The sequence below is a fragment of the Mytilus californianus genome, unplaced genomic scaffold, assembly GCF_021869535.1.
Source record: "Mytilus californianus isolate M0D057914Y unplaced genomic scaffold, xbMytCali1.0.p SCAF_4, whole genome shotgun sequence".
Lineage (NCBI taxonomy): Eukaryota > Metazoa > Mollusca > Bivalvia > Mytilida > Mytilidae > Mytilus > Mytilus californianus.
In genome coordinates, this window is record NW_026262690.1 from 78525725 (window position 1) to 78542371 (window position 16647).

The 16647-nt window shown below is 34.3% G+C and overlaps 1 protein-coding gene across 1 annotated transcript in view; it reads left to right on the top strand.

Moving 5' to 3' along the window:
• LOC127738562 (autophagy-related protein 2 homolog B-like) overlaps positions 1 to 16647 on the top strand; it is a 115620-nt gene that overhangs the window by 17481 nt on the left and 81492 nt on the right. Inside the window, exon 9 of the mRNA XM_052249850.1 lies at positions 6532 to 6618. Within this exon, the coding sequence (XP_052105810.1) occupies positions 6532 to 6618 (87 nt within the window). The remainder of the gene's footprint in view (positions 1 to 6531; positions 6619 to 16647) is intronic.

The window sequence follows — 16647 nt, forward strand, 5'->3', positions numbered from 1 at the left end:
TTTTAGTGATACTCTACAATATTCATTGAAACCACTATGCTATTGAAGCGGTCTGTCATTTTTATACGACCGCAAAAAAATTTTGTGGTCGTATATTGGTATGATGTTGGCGTCGTCGTCGTCGTCCGGCGTCGTCGTCCGAAGACACATTGGTTTTCGCACTCTAACTTTAGTTTAAGTGAATGGATCTTTTAGAAATTTGACCCTAAGGTTAAATACCACAAAAGGAAGGTTGGGATTGATTTTGGGGGTTATGGTACCAACAGTTAAGGAATAAGGGGCCAAAAAGGGGCCAAAAATAAGCATTTTCTAGTTTCCAGACAATAACTCTGGAACGGTGTATGGATCTCTCTGAAATTATACTACAAGTTTCCATACCACAAAGGGATGGTTAGGATTTGCTTTGGGGGGTTATGGCTCAAACCGTTTAGGAATTAGGGGCAAAAAAGGGGGAAAAACAAGGTTGTCCTGGTTAATGGACAAATACTTTAGTACAAAACATAATTTAAAGCAGTGTAAGGGAGATAAATCAAATACATCATTGAAATTATCTCCCTTACACTGCTTTTAAATTATGTATAAAGTAATGGTTAATGAACAATAAAGATAATTTAAAACAGTGTAAGGGAGGTAATCCAAATACAACGTTTTGGTTACTTCCCTTACACTGCTTTTAAATTATGTTTAAAGAAATGCATATTTATAAAGGAAGACCAGTAAAAATATCTGCAAATGTTGCATCTTTTTTTTTTACAAAAAAATCCATATGAAAGATTTGACACTATATTTTTAATTCTATTATAAAATAGATTAAGTTAGCACTATGGTAAATTTAAATGGGTAATTATGGTTGCCAACTCCATTGGAAATTTGAATTGAGATTATGACCATATGTTGAGGGAAAGAATTTTTTGGGGGAAAAAAGAGGGGGGGGGGGATAAAAAGAAATTGTGGGGGGTCAATTTTTTCTCATTTCAGATTTCAGAAATTAAAAAGAATTATTCTTCAAATATTATTTTTTTTTCAAATTTCAAATATTGAAAAATTTCAAGAAGTAATCTTTAATTGCACAGTATGGCGCATTAGATTTGTAAAATCTTTGATCACATTTATTTATTTGTTATGCCGAATCTAACAGTGTATTTAGATTTTTAATTTTGGGTCCAGTTTTCAAATTGGTCTACATTAAGGTCCAAAGGGTCCAAAATTAAACTTTGTTTGATTTTAGCAAAAATTGAATATATGAGGTTCTTTGATATGCTGAATCTAAACATTTATTTAGATTTTTGATTTTTGGCCCAGTTTTCAAGTTGGTCCAAATTGGGGTCCAAAATTAAACTTTGTTTGATTTCAACAAAAATTGAATATATGGGGTTCTTTGATATGCTGAATCTAACCATGTATTTAGATTTTTTATTTGTGGACCCCGTTATCAAATTGGTTCATATTGAGGTCAAAAGGGTCCAAAATAAAACTTTGTTTGATTTCATCTAAATTTGAATTATTGGGGTTCTTTGATATTCCAAATCTAACCGTGTATTTAGATTTTTAATTTTGGGTCCTGTTTTTATACGCCCGTTTACGGGACGTATTATGGTATACCTCTGTCCGTCTGTCCGTCCGTCGTCAACATGTCGGACATTAACTCAAAAACGCTTTAACCAATTTGCATAAAATTTTGGTGAATTGTTTATATCTATTGACGTGAGCTCCCTTTCGTTTTTTATAAATTTTGAATTTTACGTTTCTGAGTTATGGGGTTTTATTCATTAAAAAAAGGGGGATTTTCCAGTTTTCGGACAATAACTCAAGAATGCTTTCACCAACTTGCAAGAAATTGTGGTGAATTGTTTATATCTATTGACATGAGCTCCCTTTTGATTTTTATAAATTTTAGATTTTACTTTTCCGAGTTACAGGGTTCTTATTCATAAAAAAGGGGGATTTTCCAGTTTTCTGACAAAAACTCAAAAATGCTTTCAGCAGTTCTTATGAAACTATGGTGAATTGTTTATATCTATTTAGGTAAGCTCCCTTTAGAATTTTATAAATTTTACATTTTACATTTCTGAGTTATGGGGTTTTATTCATTAAAAAGGGGGGATTTTCCAGTTTTCGGACAATAACTCAAAAATGCTGTCAGCAATTCTCATGAAACTTTGGTGAATTGTTTATATCTATTGATGTAAGCTCCCTTTTGATTTTCATACATTTCTAATATGACATTGAGAATTAATTGAACTTTATTTGTTTATAGTCTGACAACAGATTTACTAAGTATTGCGCAACAGCACAGTGTATTGCACAACAGCAAGAAATCTTTAATTGAATATAAATTCAATTCATATAACCAATTTCAAGTTCTTTGACTACATTTATTCAGAAACCTGTAATATCTCAAATATTTAATTACAATCCAAATTCAGACCTGTATCAAGCTTGAATATTGTGTCCATTTTTGCCCCAACTGTTCAGGGTTGGACCTCTGCGGGCGTATCCAGCTGCGCTCAGCGAAGCAGTTTATTTAAAAATTGCTCTACATTAAGGTCCAAAGGGTCCAAAATTAAACTTAGTTTGATTTTAACAAAAATTGAATTCTTGGGGTTCTTTGATATGCTGAATCTAAACATGTGTTTAGATTTTTGATTATGGGCCCAGTTTTCAAGTTGGTCCAAGATAGGGTCCAGTATTTAAACTTTCTTTGATTTCAACAAAAATTGAATATATGGGGTTCTTTGATATGCTGAATCTAAACATGTATTTAGATTTTTGATTATGGGCCCAGTTTTCAAGTTGGTCCAAATTGGGGTCCAAAATTAAACTTTGTTTGATTTCAACAAAAATTGAATATATGAGATTCTTTGATATGCTGAATCTAAACATGTATTTAGATTTTTTATTTGTGGGCCCTGCTATCAAATTGGTTCATATTGAGGTCAAAAGGGTCCAAAATTAAACTTTGTTTGATTTCATCAAAAATTGAATTATTGGGGTTCTTTGATATGCCAAATCTAACTGTGTTCTTAGATTTTTAATTTGGGTCCCGTTTTTATACGACCGCAAAAAATTTTGTGGTCGTATATTGGTATGACCTTGGCGTCGTCGTCGTCGTCGTCGTCCGAAGACACATTGGTTTTCGCACTCTAACTTTAGTTTAAGTGAATGGATCTTTTTGAAATTTGACCATAAGGTTAAATACCACAAAAGGAAGGTTGGGATTGATTTTGGGGGTTATGGTACCAACAGTTAAGGAATTAGGGGCCAAAAAGGGGCCAAAAATGAGCATTTTCTAGTTTCCAGACAATAACTGTGGAACGGTGTATGGATCTCTCTGAAATTATACTACAAGTTTCCATACCACAAAGGGATGGTTAGGATTTGCTTTGGGGGGTTATGGCTCAAACCGTTTAGGAATTAGGGGCAAAAAAGGGGGAAAAACAAGGTTGTCCTGGTTAATGGACAAATACTTTAGTTCAAAACATAATTTAAAGCAGTGAAAGGGAGATAAATCAAATATATCATTGAAATTATCTCCCTTACACTGCTTTTAAATTATGTATAAAGTAATGGTTAATGAACAATAAAGATAATCTAAAACAGTGTAAGGGAGGTAATCCAAATACAACGTTTTGGTTACTTCCCTTACACTGCTTTTAAATTATGTTTAAAGAAATGCATATTTATAAAGGAAGACCAGTAAAAATATCTGCAAATGTTGCATCTTTTTTTTTTACAAAAAAATCCATATGAAAGATTTGACACTATATTTTTATTAATTCTATTATAAAATAGATTAAGTTAGCACTATGGTAAATTTAAATGGGTAATTATGGTTGCCAACTCCATTGGAAATTTGAATTGAGATTATGACCATATCTTGAGGGAAAGAATTTTTTTGGGGGAAAAGGGGGGGGGGGGATAAAAAGAAATTGTGGGGGGCCAATTTTTTCTCATTTCAGATTTCAGAAATTAAAAAGAATTATTCTTCAAATATTGAAAAATTTCAAGAAGTAATCTTTAATCTTTAATTGCACAGTATGGCGCATTAGATTTGTAAAATCTTTGATCACATTTATTTATTTGTTATGCCGAATCTAACAGTGTATTTAGATTTTTAATTTTGGGTCCAGTTTTCAAGTTGGTCCAAGATAGGGTCCAAAATTAAACTTAGTTTGATTTTAACAAAAATTGAATTCTTTGGGTTCTTTGATATGCTGAATCTAAACATGTGTTTAGATTTTTGATTATGGGCCCAGTTTTCAAGTTGGTCCAAGATAGGGTCCAGTATTTAAACTTTGTTTGATTTCAACAAAAATTGAATATATGGGGTTCTTTGATATGCTGAATCTAAACATGTATTTAGATTTTTGATTATGGGCCCAGTTTTCAAGTTGGTCCAAATTGGGGTCCAAAATTAAACTTTGTTTGATTTCAACAACAATTGAATATATGAGGTTCTTTGATATGCTGAATCTAACCATGTATTTAGTTTTTTTATTTGTAGGCCCCGCTATCAAATTGGTTCATATTGAGGTCAAAAGGGTCCAAAATTAAACTTTGTTTGATTTCATCAAAAATTGAATTATTGGGGTTCTTTGATATGCCAAATCTAATCGTGTTTTTAGATTTTTAATTTGGGTCCCGTTTTTTAAATTGGTCTTCATTGAGGTCCAAAGGGTCCAAAATTAAAGTTAGTTTGATTTTAACAAAAATTGAATTCTTGGGGTTCTTTGATATGCTGAATCTAAATATGTGTTTAGATTTTTGATTATGGGCCCAGTTTTCAAGTTGGTCCAAATTGGGGTCCAAAATTAAACTTTTTTTGATTTCAACAAAAATTGAATATATGGGGTTCTTTGATATGCTGAATCTAACCATGAATTTAGATTTTTTATTTGTGGGCCCCACTATCAAATTGGTTCATATTGAGGTCAAAAGGGCTAAAATTAAACTTTGTTTGATTTCATCAAAAATTGAATTATTGGGGTTCTTTGATATTCCAAATCTAACCGTGTATTTAGATTTTTAATTTTAAGTCCCGTTTTTTAAATTGGTCTACATTAAGGTCCAAAGGGTCCAAAATTAAACTTAGTTTGATTTTAGCAAAAATTGAATTCTTGGGGTTCTTTGATATGCTGAATCTAAACATGTGTTTAGATTTTTGATTATGGGCCCAGTTTTCAAGTTTGTCCAAGTTGGGGTCCAAAATTAAACTTTGTTTGATTTTAACAAAAATTGAATATATGGGGTTCTTTGATATGCTGAATCTAACCATGTATTTTGATTTTGGACATTGGACCATAATAGGTAAATTAAAAAAATTCAAGTTCTTAGATCACATTCTTTCTGTGTCAGAAACCTTTGCTGTGTCAAATATTTAATAACAATCCAAATTCAGAGCTGTATCAAGCTTGAATGTTGTGTCCATACTTGCCCCAACTGTTCAGGGTTCGACCTCTGCGGTCGTATCAAGCTGCGCCCCAGCGAAGCATTTTATTTAAATTGGTCTTAATTGAGGTCCAAAGGGTCCAAAATTAAACTTAGTTTGATTTAAACAAAAATTGAATTCTTGGGGTTCTTTGATATGCTGAATCTAAACATGTGTTTAGGTTTTTGATTATGGGCCTAGTTTTCAAGTTGGTCCAAGTTGGGGTCCAAAATAAAACTTTTTTTGATTTCAACAAAAATTGAATATATGGGGTTCTTTGATATGCTGAATCTAACCATGTATTTAGATTTTTTATTTGTGGGCCCGCTATCAAATTGGTTCATATTGAGGTTAAAAGGGTCCAAAATTAAACTTTGTTTGATTTCATCAAAAATTGAATTATTGGGGTTCTTTGATATTCCAAATCTAACCGTGTATTTAGAATCTTAATTTTAAGTCCCGTTTTTTAAATTGGTCTACATTAAGGTCCAAAGGGTCCAAAATTAAACTTAGTTAGATTTAAGCAAAAATTGAATTCTTGGGGTTCTTTGATATGCTGAATCTAAACATGTGTTTAGATTTTTGATTATGGGCCCAGTTTTCAAGTTTGTCCAAGTTGGGGTCCAAAATTAAACTTTGTTTGATTTTAACAAAAATTGAGTATATGGGGTTCTTTGATATGCTGAATCTAACCATGTATTTTGATTTTGGACATTGGACCATAATAGGTAAATTAAAAAAATTCAAGTTCTTAGACCACATTCTTTCTGTGTCAGAAACCTATGCTGTGTCAAATATTTAATAACAATCCAAATTCAGAGCTGTATCAAGCTTGAATGTTGTGTCCATACTTGCCCCAACTGTTCAGGGTTTGACCTCTGCGGTCGTATCAAGCTGCGCCCCAGCGAAGAATTTTATTTCAGCTTTTTACTTTACATTATTTAAAATTAAACTGAAGTTGAAGGAAAAAGGTCTTAACAGAAATTAGAATGAAAAAGTTTTTAAAGGATAATGTTTTATGTGAAATTTTATAATAAACATGTATTTATTAGAGATCAAAACAATAATATTATAATTGATATGACAATATCTGAATATTATAGGAGGTGAGGACCAGTTTTATTCTGTAGGACAACATAAAGACATGGAGTCTTCCTTTACAAGCCAAACTTCATACAGTACTGTCTCAAGTAAGTCATAAAATACTGTGCTACAAAGAAAATGTTGAATTATTTCTGGTAGGAAGCAATACTTTGAGACTTTTTAATGCTGTGTATTTGGATTTTCATTTTTTCCTCATTCCATACTGAAAGGGGAAATTTTAAAATCTTGTTTTAGTGTGTCGTTACATGTCCTTGGTTTGTTATTATTGGAATATTTATTATTGTTGACACTTGTGTTATTGTTACCATTCAATATAAAAGTTTCATTGGCATATGTACTTTCACATCAATTTTTGTTTAGTATGTCAGATATTAAACATTTTGATACATTGCATGATTCACTGAAACATACCTTTAACTCTTGCGTTTACGCTGAAATAAGACAAGATTATTATTAAATTCATATGAAGTACCGGTATATTTTTTTATACCCCCTTGCAAACAAAATTAAGAGGAAGGGGTTAAATAGGAGTAATGATATCTGTCCCTATGTCTGTCCATGTGCCTTTTAAGTGCAGCTCTTCATAAACAAATAGTTTCTATATGAATCAAACTACAACACACCTAAGAATGGGCGTAAAGGAAAATTATCCCTTTCAAATATGTGAAAGGAGAGAGAATTGATTTACTTACATCAATAGACAATAGTAAAGTGGTGGTGGTATCCTTTTGTGAATTCACTCACAGAAATCGTGTAATGAAGCAAAATTGTCCTGTAAACATTGGATCATCAACTTATAGTTATGTGTCTTGAAATTATTTATCTTATTTCATGTCATGTTATTTTCAGTATTTCTTTTACATCATTTGCAAGCACATCATCTTGTTCATTATGAATATTTTTATAAGTGCATTCCTGTTGTTTTCATTTTTAGCTCACCTGACCTGAAAGGTCAAGTGAGCTTTTCTCATCACTTTGCGTCCGTCGTCCTGCGTCCGTCGTCCGTCGTCCGTAAACTTTTACAAAAATCTTCTCCTCTGAAACTACTGGGCCAAATTTAACCAAACTTGGCCACAATCATCATTGGGGTATCTAGTTTTAAAAATGTGTGGCGTGACCCGGTCAACCAACCAAGATGGCCGCCACGGCTAAAAATAGAACATAGGGGTAAAATGCAGTTTTTAGCTTATAACTCAAAAACCAAAGCATTAAGAGCAAATCTGACATGGGGTAAAATTGTTCATCAGGTCAAGATCTATCTGCCCTGAAATTTTCAGATGAATCGGACTACCCGTTATTGGGTTGCTGCCCCTGAATTGGTAATTTTAAGGAAATTTTGCTGTTTTTGGTTATTATCTTGAATATTATTATAGATAGAGATAAACTGTAAACAGCAATAATGTTCAGCAAAGTAAGATTTACAAATAAGTCAATATAACCGAAATGGTCAGTTGACCCCTTTAGGAGTAATTGCCCTTTATAGTCAATTTTTAACCATTTTTCGTAAATCTTAGTAATCTTTTACAAAAATCTTCTCCTCTGAAACAACTGGGCCAAATTAAACCAAACTTGGCCACAATCATCATTGGGGTATCTTGTTTAAAAAATGTGTGGCGTGACCCGGCCAACCAACCAAGATGGCCGCCACAGCTAAAAATAAAACATAGGGGTAAAATGCAGTTTTTGGCTTATAACTCAAAAACCAAAGCATTTAGAGCAAATCTGACATGAAGTAAAATTGTTTATCAGGTCAAGATCTATCTGCCCTGAAATTTTCAGATGAATCGAACAACCTGTTGTTGGGTTGCTGCCCCTGAATTGGTAATTTTAAGGAAATATTGCTGTTTTTGGTTATTATCTTGAATATTATTATAGATAGAGATAAACTGTAAACAGCAATAATGTTCAGCAAAGTAAGATTTACAAATAAGTCAACATGACTGAAATGGTCAGTTGACCCCTTTAGGAGTTATTGCCCTTTATAGTCAATTTTTAACAATTTTTCGTAAATCTTAGTAATCTTTTACAAAAATCTTCTCCTCTGAAACTCCGTGGCCAAATTAAACCAAACTTGGCCACAATCATCATTTGGTTATCTAGTTTTGAAAATATGTGGCGTGACCTGGTCAACCAACCAAGATGGCCGCCACGGCTAAAAATAGAACATAGGGGTAAAATTCAGTTTTTGGCTTTTAACTCAAAAACCAAAGCATTTAAAGCAAATCTGACATGAAGTAAAATTGTTTATCAGGTCAAGATCTATCTGCCCTGAAATTTTCAGATGAATCGGACAACCCGTTGTTGGGTTGCTGCCCCTGAATTGGTAATTTTAAGGTGATTTTGCTGTTTTTGGTTATTATCTTGAATATTATTATAGATAGAGATAAACTGTAAAAAACAATAAATGTCGGCAAAGTAAGATCTACAAATAAGTCAACATGACCGAAATTGTCAGTTGACCCCTTTAGGAGTTATTGCCCTTTATAGTCAATTTTTAACCATTTTTTCGTAAATCTTAGTAATCTTTTACAAAAATCTTCTCCTCTGAAACTACTGGGCCAAGTTAATTATAGATAGAGATAATTGTAAGCAGGAAAAATGTTCAGTAAATTAAGATGTACAAACACATCACCATCACCAAAACACAATTTTGTCATGAATCCATCTGCGTCCTTTGTTTAATATTCACATAGACCAAGGTGAGCGACACAGGCTCTTTAGAGCCTCTAGTTTTTACAGCACTGGGTCAATACTGCTGCTGGTTGACTATAGTCCCAGAGGGTATCACCAGCTCAGTAGTCAGTACTTCGGTACTGACATGATTTATAACAAACCTTTCTAAAATTGTCCGTCTATAAATTTTGAAATTATCAAGAAACTAAGGTTTCAACTCCCTCAGGCAAAGTTGACCTTAGATGGATTTGGCTTTCAAATATTCTGCTTTGAGCGTTCCTGATGGGGGTAAATCCAGAAAAGCACTTCGGACACGTGGGGTTTGTTACATGTTGTTTTCATTTTTTTACAGCACTGGGTCGATACGCTGCTGGTGGACTATCAGTCCCCGAGGGTATCATCAACCCAGTAGTCAGTACTTCGGTACTGACATGATTTATAACAAACCTTTCTAAAATTGTCCGTTTATTAATTTTGAAATTATCAAGAAACTAAGGTTTCAACTCCCTCAGGCAAAGTTGGATTTGGCTATTTTTTTGGTCCTTTTGGAAATATAGGTCTTCAATTGTCTTGGTTTTTAGCTCACCGGGCCCGAAGGGCCCCATGTGAGCTTATGCCATCACTTGGCGTCCGTCGTCGTCGTCTGTCGTTGTAAACTATTTCAAAAATCTTCTCCTCTGAAACTACTGGGCCAAATACCTTCAAACTTTAACTTAATGTTCCTTAGGGTATTTAGTTTATAAATTGTATCCGAAGTTTTGATCCATCGACAAACATGGCCGCCATGGCTAAAAATAGAACATAAGGGTCAAATGCAGTTTTTGGCTTATATCTCAAAAACTAAAGCTTTTAGAGCAAATCTGACATGGGGTAAAATTGTTCAATTGGTCAAGATCTATCAGCTCTAAAATTTTCAGACAAATCGAACAACCCATTGTTGGGTTGCTGCCACCAAATTGGTAGTTTCAACAAAATTTTGCAGTTTTTTGTTATAATTTTGTATATTATTATAGATATATATAAACTGTAAGCAGCAATAATGTTCAGCAAAATAAGATCTACAAAAAAGTTAATATGACCATAATTGTCAATTGACCCCTTAAGGAGTTATTGCCCTTTAAAGACAATTTTACACAATTTGTTCATCAAGTTTGCTAACATTTAAAAATCTCCTCTGAAACTACTGGGTCAATTACCTTCAAACATCCGAAGACGCATTAGTTTTCGCACTCTAACTTTTGTTTAAGTGAATGGATCTCTATGAAATTTTACCATAAGGTTCAATACCACAAAAGGAAGGTGGGGATTGATTTTGGGGGTTATGGTACCAACAGTTAAGGAATTAGGGGCCAAAAAGTGGCCAAAAATAAGCATTTTCTAGTTTCCAGACAATAACTGTGGAACGGTGTATGGATCTCTCTGAAATTATACTACAAGTTTCCATACCACAAAGGGATGGTTAGGATTTGCTTTGGGGGGTTATTGCTCAAACCGTTTAAGAATTAGGGGCAAAAAAGGGGGAAAAACAAGGTTGTCCTCATGAATGGACAATACTTTAGTACAAAACATAATTTAAAGCAGTGTAAGGGAGATAAATCAAATACATCATTGAAATTATCTCCCTAACACTGCTTTTAAATTATGTATAAAGTAATGGTTAATGAACAATTAAGATAATTTAAAACAGTGTAAGGGAGGTAATCCAAATACAACGTTTTGGTTACTTCCCTTACACTGCTTTTAAATTATGTTTAAAGAAATGCATATTTATAAAGGAAGACCAGTATGGCGCATTAGATTTGTAAAATCTTTGACCACATTTATTTATTTGTTATGCCAATTCTAACCGTGTATTTAGATTTTTTATTTTTGGTCCAGTTTTCAAATTGGTCTACATTAAGGTCCAAAGGGTCCAAAATTAAACTTTGTTTGATTTTAACAAAAATTGAATATATGGGGTTCTTTGATATGCTGAATCTAAACATGTATTTAGATTTTTGATTTTTGGCCCAGTTTTCAAGTTGGTCCAAATTGGGGTCCAAAATTAAACTTTGTTTGATTTCAACAAAAATTGAATATATGGGGTTCTTTGATATGCTGAATCCAACCATGTATTTAGATTTTTTATTTGTGGACCCCTCTATCAAATTGGTTCATATTGAGGTCAAAAGGGTCCAAAATTAAACTTTGTTTGATTTCATCAAAAATTGAATTATTGGGGTTCTTTGATATGCCAAATCTAACCGTGTATACAGATTTTTAATTTTGGGTCCAGTTTTTTAAATTGGTCTACATTAAGGTCCAAAAGGTCCAAAATTAAACTTAGTTTGATTTTAACAAAAATTGGATTCTTGGGGTTCTTTGACATGCTGAATCTAAACATGTGTTTAGATTTTTGATTATGGGCCCAGTTTTCAAGATGGTCCAAGTTGGGGTCCAAAATTAAACTTTGTTTGATTTCAACAAAAATTGAATATATGGGGTTCTTTGATATGCTGAATCTAACCATGTATTTAGATTTTAGATTTTTGGCCCAGTTTTCAAGTTGGTCCAAATTGGGGTCCAAAATTAAACTTTGTTTGATTTCAACAAAAATTGAATATATGGGGTTCTTTGATATGCTGAATCTTACCATGTATTTAGATTTTTTATTTGTGGGCCCGCTATCAAATTGGTTCATATTGAGGTCAAAAGGGTCCAAAATTAAACTTTGTTTGATTTCATCAAAAATTTAATTATTGGGGTTCTTTGATATGCCAAATCTAACCGTGTATTTAGATTTTTAATTTTGGGTCCCGTTTTTTAAATTGGTCTACATTAAGGTCCAAAGGGTCCAAAATTAAACTTAGTTTGATTTTAACAAAAATTGAATTCTTTGGGTTCTTTGATATGCTGAATCTAAACATGTGTTTAGATTTTTGATTATGGGCCCAGTTTTCAAGTTGGTCCAAGTTGGGGTCCAAAATTAAACTTTGTTTGATTTCAACAAAAATTGAATATATGGGGTTCTTTGATATGCTGAATCTTACCATGTATTTAGATTTTTTATTTGTGGGCCCGCTATCAAATTGGTTCATATTGAGGTCAAAAGGGTCCAAAATTAAACTTTGTTTGATTTCATCAAAAATTTAATTATTGGGGTTCTTTGATATGCCAAATCTAACCGTGTATTTAGATTTTTAATTTTGGGTCCCGTTTTTTAAATTGGTCTACATTAAGGTCCAAAGGGTCCAAAATTAAACTTAGTTTGATTTTAACAAAAATTGAATTCTTTGGGTTCTTTGATATGCTGAATCTAAACATGTGTTTAGATTTTTGATTATGGGCCCAGTTTTCAAGTTGGTCCAAGTTGGGGTCCAAAATTAAACTTTGTTTGATTTCAACAAAAATTGAATATATGGGGTTCTTTGATATGCTGAATCTTACCATGTATTTAGATTTTTTATTTGTGGGCCCGCTATCAAATTGGTTCATATTGAGGTCAAAAGGGTCCAAAATTAAACTTTGTTTGATTTCATCAAAAATTGAATTATTGGGGTTCTTTGATATGCCAAATCTAACCGTGATTGTAGATTTTTAATTTTGGGTCCCGTTTTTTAAATTGGTCTACATTAAGGTCCAAAGGGTCCAAAATTAAACTTAGTTTGATTTTAACAAAAATTGAATTCTTGGGGTACTTTGATATGCTGAATCTAAAAATGTGTTTAGATTTTTGATTATGGGACCAGTTTTCAAGTTTGTCCAAGTTGGGGTCCAAAATTAAACTTTGTTTGATTTCAACAAAAATTACATATATGGGGTTCTTTGATATGCTGAATCTAACCATGTATTTTGATTTTGGACATTGGACCATAATAGGTAAATTAAAAAAATTGAAGTTCTTAGACCACATTCTTTCTGTGTCAGAAACCTATGCTGTGTCAAATATTTAATCACAATCCAAATTCAGAGCTGTATCAAGCTTGAATGTTGTGTCCATACTTGCCCCAACTGTTCAGGGTTTGACCTCTGCGGTCGTATCAAGCTGCGCCCAGCGAAGCATTTTATTGGCTTATATCTCAAAAACTAAATCTTTTAGAGCAAATGTGACATGGGGTAAAATTGTTTAATTGGTCAAGATCTATCGGCCCTGAAATTTGCAGACGAATCGAACAACCCATTGTTGGGTTGCTGCCACCGAATTGGTAGTTTTAACAAAATTTTGCAGTTTTTTGTTATTATTTTAAATATTATTATAGATATATATAAACTGTAAGCAGCAATAATGTTCAGCAAAGTAAGATCTACAAAAAAGTTAATATGACCATAATTGTCAATTGACCCCTTAAGGAGTTATTGCCCTTTAAAGACAATTTTACACAATTTGTTCATCAAGTTTGCTAACATTTAAAAATCTTCTCCTCTGAAAGACAGGTGAGCGATTCAGGCTCTTTAGAGCCTCTTGTTATACATCCTTGGCTTTCAAATATTCGGTTTTGAGTGTTCCTGATGGGGGTAAATCCAGAAAAGCGCCTTGGACGCATGGGGTTTGTATCTTGTTGTTTTCATTTTTTAGCTCACCTGGCCCGAAGGGCCAAGTGAGCTTTTCTCATCACTTGGCGTCCGTCGTCCGTCGTCCGGCGTCGTCCGTCGTCGGCGTTAACTTTTTACATTTTGAACTTCTTCTAGAGAACCACTGAATGGAATGAAACCAAACATGGCATGAATGTTCCTTATGAGGTGCTGACCAAGTGTTGTTACTTTGTAGCCGATCCATCATCCAAGATGGCCGCCAGCGGGGGACTTAGTTTAACATAGGACCCTATGGGAAATGCATACAAATGACTTCTTTTAGAGAACCACTGAATGGAATGAAACCAAACATGGCATGAATGTTCCTTATGAGGTGCTGACCAAGTGTTGTTACTTTGTAGCCGATCCATCATCCAAGATGGCCGCCAGTGGGGGACTTAGTTTAACATAGGACCCTATGGGAAATGCATACAAATGACTTCTTTTAGAGAACCACTGAATGGAATAAAACCAAACATGGCATGAATGTTCCTTATGAGGTGCTGACCATGTGTTGTTACTTTGTAGCTGATCCTTCATCCAAGATGGCCGCCATCGGGGAACTTAGTTTAACATAGGACCCTATGGGAAATGCATACAAATGTCTTCTTTTAGAGAACCACTGAATGGAATGAAACCAAACATGGCATGAATGTTCCTTATGAGGTGCTGACCAAGTGTTGTTACTTTGTAGCCGATCCATCATCCAAGATGGCCGCCAGCAGGGGACTTAGTTTAACATAGGACCCTATGGGAAATGCATACAAATGACTTCTTTTAGAGAACCACTGAATGGAATGAAACCAAACATGGCATGAATGTTCCTTATGAGGTGCTGACCAAGTGTTGTTACTTTGTAGCCGATCCATCATCCAAGATGGCCGCCAGCGGGGGACTTAGTTTAACATAGGACCCTATGGGAAATGCATACAAATGACTTCTTTTAGAGAACCACTGAATGGAATAAAACCAAACATGGCATGAATGTTCCTTATGAGGTGCTGACCATGTGTTGTTACTTTGTAGCAGATCCATCATCCAAGATGGCCGCCATCGAGGAACTTAGTTTAACATAGGACCCTATGGGAAATATATACAAATGTCTTCTTTTAGAGAACCAGTAAATGGAATGAAACCAAACATGGCATGAATGTTCCTTATGAGGTGCTGACCAAGTGTTGTTACTTTGTAGCCGATCCATCATCCAAGATGGCCGCTAGCAGGGGACTTAGTTAAACATAGGACCCTATGGGAAATACATAAAAATGTCTTCTTTTAGAGAACCACTGAATGGAATGGAACCAAACATGGCATGAATGTTCCTTATGAGGTGCTGACCAAGTGTTGTTACTTTGTAGTAGATCCATCATCCAAGATGGCCGCCATCGGGGAACTTAGTTTAACATAGGACCCTATGGGAAATATATACAAATGTCTTCTTTTAGAGAACCACTAAATGGAATGAAACCATACATGGCATGAATGTTCCTTATGAGGTGCTGACCAAGTGTTGTTACTTTGTAGCCGATCCATCATCCAAGATGGCCGCTAGCAGGGGACTTAGTTAAACATAGGACCCTATGGGAAATACATAAAAATGTCTTCTTTTAGAGAACCACTGAATGGAATGGAACCAAACATGGCATGAATGTTCCTTATGAGATGCTGACCAAGTGTTGTTACTTTGCAGTCGGTCTATCATCCAAGATGGCCGCCAGTGGGGGACTTAGTTTAACATAGGACCCTATGGGAAATGCATACAAATGTCTTCTTTTAGAGAACCACTGAATGGAATGAAACCAAACATGGCATGAATATTCCTTATGAGGTTCTGACCAAGTGTTGTTACTTTGTTGCCGATCCATCATCCAAGATGGCCTCCAGCGGGGGACTTAGTTTTACATAGGACCCTTTGGGAAATACATAAAAATGTCTTCTTTTAGAGAACCAATAAATGGAATGGAACCAAACATGGCATGAATGTTCCTTATGAGATGTTGACCAAGTGTTGTTACTTTGCAGCGGGGACTTAGTTTAACATAGGACCCTATGGGAAATACATACAATTGTCTTCTTTTAGAGAACCACTGAATGGAAATGAACCAAACATGGCATGAATGTTCCTTATGAGTTGCTGACCAAGTGTTGTTACTTTGCAGTCGATCCATCATCCAAGATGGCCGCTTAGGGGGGGGGGGGGCTTAGTATAACATAGGACCCTATGGGAAATACATACAAATGTCTTCTTTTAGAGTACCAATGAATGGAATGAAACCAAACATGGCATGAATGTTCCTTATGAAGTGCTGACCAAGTGTTGCTACTTTGTTGCCGATTTACTGTTCAAGATGGCCACCAGGATATTTTATTAAATAACGGGACCAATATTAATCAAAATTTGGCCTCAATCATTATTTGGGTATATGTTATGATTTTTATCTATCTTTACATGATTTCTAAAACCAAAGTAGAGTCAGGTGAGCGACACAGGCTCTTGAGAGCCTCTAGTTTTTCACACTAGCTAAAATTAGATTAAATAACCTAATGAAAGATACATTTTACTTTGGAAATGCATTATGGTAAATATAATAAATATTCACAATCTTCATATGATGTAAAGACTTATTTCAGTTTTTAAAGTCTTTTATATCTTCTGTTTTCAAGAAAGTATTATTATTGAACAATGGCAGTGTATACAATATAAAATTGAGAATGGAAATGGGGAATATGTCAAAGAGACAACAACCCGGCCAAAGAGCAGATAACAGCCGATTGGAAGGCCACCAATGGGTCTTCAACGCAGCGAGAAAATCCTGCACCCGGAGGTGGTCCCCAGCTGGCCCCTAAATAAAAATGTGTACTAGTTCAGTGAAAATGGACGTCATACTAAA